This window comes from Pinus tabuliformis, chromosome X (assembly GCF_031772625.1).
Source record: "Pinus tabuliformis cultivar Carrire ecotype Pingquan chromosome X, CPIR1, whole genome shotgun sequence".
In the NCBI taxonomy this organism is placed as follows: domain Eukaryota; kingdom Viridiplantae; phylum Streptophyta; class Pinopsida; order Pinales; family Pinaceae; genus Pinus; species Pinus tabuliformis.
The window spans coordinates 959,497,362-959,505,490 of record NC_142308.1 but is presented as its reverse complement, the minus strand read 5'-3'; the positions used below and the strand labels follow the sequence as shown (position 1 = coordinate 959,505,490).

General features: G+C 36.4%; 1 protein-coding gene across 1 annotated transcript; it reads right to left on the bottom strand.

The window, feature by feature from the left end:
• Nucleotides 1-1,261: 1,261 nt before the first annotated feature.
• On the bottom strand, nt 1,262-5,607 carry LOC149142898 (alpha-bisabolene synthase-like). The gene is made up of 12 exons (XM_089446959.1): nt 5,405-5,607; nt 5,011-5,320; nt 4,480-4,669; nt 4,171-4,382; nt 3,956-4,076; nt 3,768-3,862; nt 3,111-3,340; nt 2,907-3,019; nt 2,657-2,755; nt 2,307-2,522; nt 2,075-2,213; nt 1,262-1,975 (listed from the first exon to the last, which is right to left on the bottom strand). Exons 1-12 carry the CDS (start codon nt 5,546-5,548, stop codon nt 1,406-1,408), a joined length of 2,439 nt encoding a protein of 812 aa, XP_089303085.1. The 5' UTR covers nt 5,549-5,607; the 3' UTR covers nt 1,262-1,405.
• Between the last annotated feature and the right edge of the window lie 2,522 nt (nt 5,608-8,129).

Genomic DNA, 8,129 nt, shown 5'->3' with positions numbered 1-8,129 from the left:
TTGGTTCATAATTTTAAGGCATGAAATGCATTCATATGGAGGTTGCGGCTCCTTCGCCAAGTAGATAAAATTTCTTACGGGGATTTACACACAGAGTAACAAACTGTAAAACCCGGATTGTTTTCGGGTGCCCACCAAAATTTCCTCCACCATTTTCTCTTATTCACTTCTTAGACTTACACCCTCGACTAAACTAAAGATTTCTACACATGTATATGCAAAAACACATTTCAATACATAAATTTATGACAAAGTCAAAGTATAAAACTAAAGACTTCTACACATGTATATGCAAAAACACATTTCAACACATAAATTTATGACAAAGTCAAAGTATAAAGACATGGTATAAATGATTTTCTGAACTTGCAGATGTTGCGGAGTGTAAGTAAGTAATAGTTGCGGAGTGAATGTTTGCCCATACGTTTTTACCAACTCTTCATTAAATTCACATTCGTTCTTAATTTCTTGATGTCTGTTGGGAAATGATGTGTACTCTTGCTGAGAACTTCATTTAAGTCATGTCCTTCAACCTGCAAACAAAAATGCCCATACGTTTTTACCAACCCTTCATTAAATTCACATTCGTTCTTAATTTCTTGATGTTTGTTGCGAAATGATGTGTACTCCTACTGAGAACTTCATTTAACCCATGTCCTTCAACCTACAAACAAAAATCGTAACCTGCAAACAAATTCTGCTTGCTTGATTTACTTGTGTACCACAAATAGTTGGGAAGCCATGTCCTTCAACCTACAAACAAAATTCACAACTTGCAAAAATATTCTACTTACTCGATTTACTTGTGTATCACAAATATGATTGCTGTCAATTTATTTAACGAAATAGTTGGGATTAATTTTCCAACACATTTGTGAATAATAACCCATAATAACTGCCCCACTTCTACTTTCACAACCGATTATAATAAACTCTTTATAAGAAACAAACATGTCCCATTATCATTCTAAGATTCAAGATTGATGTTATATGCACCAAAGGTTCATTTTGTCCTATTATTAAATTTATTGATACTACTTGATTAGAATCACTGGAAGTTGTTGGCCACCCTTAAAATTAAGGCGAAAATGTATTCACGGCAGTGACATATGGTACTCTCTTTAGAGATTTTTTATTTTCTGGGAAAGGAAATGTTATAAATTCCCAGCCTCAACGTTCAATCAAGATATTTTAATTCCGTTGTACGCAGTATTATTCAAATCGCAATTTATGGAAATTGAATAAAGTTGGGCAATTCAAATTTCAATAATTCAACTCACGTCTGCGTTACTTTGGGAAAGCTCAGACTGAAACAATTCAGGAGGTGATGTATGCACATCTTCATATGGAAGGAAGGTGTTCAGACTCAAAGTCACATCACAGCAGGAAGGACCATATATATGAGTTACAGTGGCAAGGGTTCAATTAGACACTCTTTGATGTAGTCCTTGATTTTTGTTTTAGAAATGCCAAAACCATCTCCTTCCTTGAATATCACCATCGTCACTCGAGTCTCTTCCATTAGCATCTTCTTGCACTGAAACGGAATGTCCACATCCGATGTGTCGTCGGGCTTCAGAAACTCCCACGTCAGCTCCTTCACTGCAGGCTCCAGAAGGCTGTACATGTAATTCACAGCCACTTCCTCTGTACTTCCAGGATGTTCTTTCATATAACATTCAATACTGGACGCCAATTCTCCACGAGCCTTCTCAGCCTTATATGTATGTATGTCGTCGGCCAGGCGGGTAATGATGCAGTTGAGTTCTGTGAGAACACGCCTTCCTGGGTAATCTAATTGCTCCAATGCTTCTTGGGTAAGGATTTGCCCTTCCATCAATAACACTCCACTCACCAGAAGTATACGTTGGCCGATGGAAATGATCCCGTTCTTTATGTACTCCTCCAAGCTTGGCACGTACTCAGATGCTAACCATTCAGCTTCTTCATAATACCCCAGAAGATATTCCTCCCACTGATGAATTCAAGATTAAGATTAGAAAATAATTACAATATTGATGTCTGCACAGTAAGTCAGATAAAAAGAATTCACAAATTCATCATTACTACTTACTCCCTTTCTGAAAAAGCTAAGCAATTCGCGCCCCTGTAACTTCTCTGCCTCCCGAACCACTTCGTGAACAATTTCGTAAAAGATTTTGTAGCAGAGTTTCATATAGTCTGGAAGGGTTTCTGTCAAGGAGAGGTCCCACCTGAAGAGCCAACATAATAGAATTAGAATTAGGCACACAGGATGATACACAATGTCAATGCAGATGGTAATGATAATTGCAATAACATCCTACCTTCTGACAGCCTCAGTGAATAGCTTCAATTCATCAAGGGTTCCATATGTATCATACATATCATCCAGAACAGTATTCAAGCACGCCACTTTTGAAAAGAGGAATCTGCATTTGGCATACTGGGGTTCAAATGTGCCAGCTGCAACTATGAAGAAACATTCCACAGGCCTCTCTCGACCGAAGGGTAATAAAGGGAACTCCGAATGTTTAAACCAGCTGTGTTGCAGGATCAATCAAAGAAGGAATTAGAACAAATTTGAAACTAAGTAATTTCTCTTCTAATTTCCGAGTAATTAGAATAGAGTGGATATATACTACATTCTCGAATAATAGCCAGGTTAGTTAATTACGTGGTGACATTTTTCATCTCTTTTTGATGGATTGTTTGGACAATGTTGAAGTCCAGTTTCGCCAGCTCTAAAATTTTTTGGTTGTTCACTCTGGGCAGTCTGAAATTAGAAAAAATACAGCACCTGGTCAGTATTATTATTATTCTTATGAGCAAGGCAAAGAAAGAAAGAACCTGCCAATTATACTAAATTCGGAAAGAAAAAAATTTGAAGATAATGAAAATGAAATTAAATCTGGAGTCTCATTTACTTGTAAACGCTTTTGGCTAGGCGTGCATAGTTTGAACTATACACTTGACAATATCTCTTTGCTTCCACTCTGGAGACACTGGCATGCCAAGAATTCTCCAGCTCGTATTGAATCTGACAATGGTCAACGATTTTATTAGAAACTCAACCAATCTCTTCTGTGGAGATAATAATAAGCTTGCCACACGTATAGACAGTAGGTTACCTCATGGCTGAGGTTTTGTTTGTTGTTCCATGCAGTGGAAATCTCACTTTTCTGAAGAGCTTCTCTTAAATATTTTGTGGCGAAGTCTCTAGCTTCATCCAAAATAGTTTCTCCAGGAAATGCGAGCTGCGAAGCTCTATACAGGCTCAACATGCTTGCTATATCTTTGTTAAATTGACTGGTTGAGCAAAAGAAATGCCCATTGGCATCTTTGAAGTTGTCGAAAACCGCTGTTAATACGATGTGCAAAGGTTAGAAGAGAGAACAGAAGATGATGATGTGCAAAGGTTAGAAGAGAGAACAGAACATGATGATGATTTACTTTTAAGGTTAAGTCAGATATTAAAGAAGTATATGGATAGGAGAAGCATCTTTATGTTAGATTTTAGGAATATTAGGAATCAAATTAACCTCTCTCTTAATCTTTAGATTCCAAGATATTTTTGGAATCTGCAATGAATATAAGTTTAGCCTGAACCAGAATAATTATAGAATCTGTAATGTATATAAATTCAGCATGAAGAAGAATAATTATGGAATTGTATAGCTCATTCCTGTCCCTGCCATTCCAGAATCTTTCAGAAAAATATACATACTGTACCCCTGGGGATTTGAACTTCTACACTTTTGCAAAGAAACAGGATCCATAGTACCCACCTGGAGTTACACTGTACCGATGCAGCCGAAGAAGTCGAAATCCCAAAGCAGTGATCTCAAGATTTGCAACGGGGTTCAAACTTTCGTTCCAATGTCTGTATGCAGGACATGTCATAAATGTTACGTTGAAGGATTTTTCAGAGAAAATAAGGAAGGGAAGGTTAGTCAAATTAAATTTTTTATGATACCTGTAAACACAATCGAGAATTTCCTTGATTTCCTTTTCAAAGTGTCTATCGATTCCAAGGCGTACAATATTATCCACCATTAAGAGGCCTTCCAGCATATCCACAGGATACAGGAAGGGAACTGCAGTATGCGTAGTTAATTAAATTTATTGAAATTTAAAAAGTAAAGCAAGGATAGGGCCAAGATGCAAACAACATGAAACCTCCATACATACCAGAAATACCAAACTTAGTGAGCACGCTGTTCAGGAATTGAAGGCATTTCATGTCTCCAGTGTGCATGAAGACGCAGGCAGTAGAAGCAGGTGAGCCTGAGAAAGACCCATCTTGGCTTTGAACCTCCATTATTCTTTCCCACTCCACCGTATCCTGTATGCCCTCCAAAGATGACAACAATGTTCCGCTCTGAATTTCGTCCCTGGAGAGACTGCAACTTTCATTTATTAGAATTTGCATAACCTTATAAAGTAATATGGTCTAATCCAGTTGTTGAATTAACAATACTTTAAATTGAATTCACATACTTGGCTAATCTCTCGTGTCGTTTCATCTGGAGCATATGTACATAGGGCACGTCGTAGGGAAGTCCGAGGTGCAGAGATTGAGCTTCTCTTAACAATGAAGGAAAGATGATCTCAAAGTCTGTGACCAAGCTGTCTTCATCGCCTTCCTCCTCCTTTATTGCTTCCAGATTGTTTTTTAAGAACTCAATGCCTGAATATACAGATACATCATCACGAGGTTATGGCAAGTTCTATATTTACAAAAATTGTGGGTTGATTCATGGAAAATTTCAAACATGAAAATTTATCTATCTAAAAGTTTAGAAACTATTTTTTTTTTTAATTATAAAGTAATATTCAAATTTCTAATTTTTAAATAAAATAAAATAAAATAATTTAATCTCATAAAATTAAAATCTTCAAATTTTTTAAGCATGAAAAATTAACACAACTGAGAATATTAATTCCTAAAATTTTGCAGGTCTGACTACACGATCACAATCATAAATAAATTAAAAAAGACAACCCTGAAATCCCAATTTCAGTTCTTACCATGCTCTACTTGCACGTCCCCAACTTTCCATTTATGGAGCGCAAGAACACAAGAAAGAGTGGCAAGCAGGCGGTCGGACAGTAGAAAGTGCGACTCAGTCCCCCATGAACCATCTTTTAACTGGTTTTTCAAAATCCAATCAACTGTTTGGGGAAATTGCGGTCGAGAAGAACCATCAATGGCGGGCACCCTGGCTACCCATGCTGTGTCATAAGCAGATGGGGTGATCATTAATTCATCTCCTTCACCACTAAGCATCAGCTTAATCTCACTAATAAGTGTCTTGGCGCGTTCTCCATAGCAGGAATCCTGTTCAATTAACACAGTTAGTGATCATCATCAAAAGTGATATAAATACTTGATCTGGTCAGAAGAAAGAATAGTGTTACTCACAGTATAAGGGGATTGAAGAGATTGCACAAAATCGTAATCCCAGACATTTGGATGAGGATTGGCCGTCCTCCTGATGACGCTGCTGCTGCTACTTGACGACAAACCAGAAGGCAGAGTAGAAGAAGCAACAGAAACGCTAGCCATTACAGCTGATTCTTCCCGCAAATATTAGCTATACGCACTGGAATTGAATTTGGCAAACAAAATTTGTTGCTTGCTTGATTGGCTTGTCTCGCATTACGTAGGTATATATAGCGGCCTATGTCCATGGAAGGAAGCTCAGGGAACGAATGAGTTTGACTGACTTCCAAATTGTGCATATGCTAAATAAAGTATCCCATATCATAGAAAGAGAGTCAAAGATTTTGCCCCGCAAACCAGGCGTGCAACGAAAAGCACAGATTTATTTTGCCCCGCCCACCAGGCGTGCAACGAAAAGCACGCAATTGAAAGACTTAGGGTCAATCACCAGTTAATGTCAACACAATTATTAACCATGCCGTCCATTTTCAATTCTATTTCCGTGTCTCTCTCTCGCTTCCCAGTTTCTATTCCATTTCCAACCGACCCCAATTTCTCCCTTAACCTGTTCCAAATGACAACAAAGTCCAATTTGAATTCAATTCTATATTGAAAATTTCCACTATGTAAAATCCAAATTCAAGAATATATATCTTCCAAATACTTTAATATATCATTTTAAAAAAATATAAATGACCAGTCATTATATTCAAAATTTTAAAGAAAAATTATTAAATATTTTTTTCACCAAGATAATTTTATTTACTTATTTTTAATATTAATTAATATTAACCTCTCTTAATATGTTATAGACTCTTCTTATCTAAGATATTCTAGAAACAATGAAAAACTAATTGCATCAAATTTATTATTATCATATATTGAGAAAACATATAAAAGTAAAATTTAATATGAGTCACAAAATTCAAATTCAAGGTCCAATGTAAAGATTGAGATACTCCAAATAATAAGAAATTTATGTTTCAATCGCTAATTAGATCCATGTAAACTTCAAAAAATGTAAATGTCATCTACAAACATTGAGACCACTCATAGAGTGCCTTCTTGAAGATATCCACATACTCCTAGAGACTCTTCTTGAAAGCCAACAACAATGATATCCTATTTAGGATTGAATTATGAATTTGGAGCCTTTACTTCATGTTCATTTTGTGCTATAGTTAAAAGAATGTTATGTATAAAGGAAACACTTTTAAAGCGTACAAAACAATGCAAGGAAAGTAATGAAGAATCATAACATGTCAAATGAGAACAGTTCAATCATAAAATATCAAAATGTTAAAACATAGTTTAAGATTTAAGCGCTTATACAAAATTGATGATGGCAATGAAAATGTGGATTTAGCATTCTTGTGTGGCTAAGTGGCCCTTTGATTAGTGACACGCGGCAATGACATGGTAGTGATGTGGCAGAGAGACAACATGATAGATGATGTGGCATGATAAGTGGTAGAGAGATGATGTGGTCGGCGTTGGGGTTTGAACTAGGAGGTTGTTTTGTAAGGCTTTGTTGTGTTAAATATTTTGGTGTCCAAAGGCAACATACATCTAGTATTTGGGCCTTTGAGGCCCGATCGAGTAAGTATGTTAATGTGCAAGTGACCCAAATCCTCATGTACATGAAGTCAAATAGATGGTCAAATTTCCAGGGAAATTCTTGTTCCACATTAAAGTAAAAGGAATCTTAGCATCAATGGGTTGGCTCATGTGATAGCCTTGACTAGTTCAAAGACCTAGATACCATATTTCTAGATCAAGAACCTAGGAAAATTATCAAGGTGAAGGTGTACTCCATGCTAAGCTATAGAGCATATTCATCTTATTCTGGCATAAAAGGGTCAAAGCATACATGCATTGATGGTTGAGGTCGGATATCGGATCACCAGATTCTAAATTGATGCTTGGTTATAACACACTGTTGTCGGGGTGGGGTAGCACAAATCTCACACATTATGAAGCTGCGATGAACATTTAAATAAATTAAGTGCTTAGTTGTGGGGGTATGGTTCTATGGGACAAGTTGTAAGGATCACAAAGTGTTAGTCACAAATTTTTTAGGTCAAAGAATAATTTTAAATTACCAGTCCATGGTAATTAAATTACCAAGGGTAGATAAGCCAAAGACCTTGTTAGCCCTAATGAAACTAAAAAATGTATAAATACACGGGCAGAATGATGATAAAAAAGCGGGTGTTGAGTACGTCACATATCTAAATTGCACAAAGAACTAAAGTATGAGATCCATGTGATAATAGTGATGTGGAGAAAAGCTACGTGACTGTGTTTTGGGCCATATACACATTATTCTTTTGAGAGTAGAATACACAGAAAGTGAATAAAAGGATTGATAGGAATAATGAAGTTAGAAGAAGATGAGTAGTATGTATATATGAAGAGAAAAGGTTGTAAGATGAAGTTGTTGAACCTATGCATATCTAAAGTAGGAAAATATAGAGAGAATAGTAGAAACCTATAACAGACCAAGAAAAAGATTAAGAAAATTAATGTAGAGGAAATCTGAGTGGATCATATAGAAAAGAGAAATAGCTTGAGTATGGTGATTGAGCATCTTAGTTAAAGGAAAAGAGTAGGGCAAATCTTAGATCTGAGTTGTGGTTGAGCTATGGCTAACCTTAGAGTAGAAGGAAGAATGCGATGAGAATGGGTAAAGCAAGATTAGAGT

Coding starts and splice junctions, on each gene's coding strand:
- LOC149142898 (XM_089446959.1), bottom strand. CDS start 5,548: ATGGCTAGCGTTTCTGTTGCTTCTTCTACTCTGCCTTCTGGTTTGTCG. Junction 5,321..5,404: donor CTCTTCAATCCCCTTATACT/GTGAGTAACACT, acceptor TTAATTGAACAG/GATTCCTGCTATGGAGAACG. Junction 3,341..3,767: donor TCGGTACAGTGTAACTCCAG/GTGGGTACTATG, acceptor TCGTATTAACAG/CGGTTTTCGACAACTTCAAA.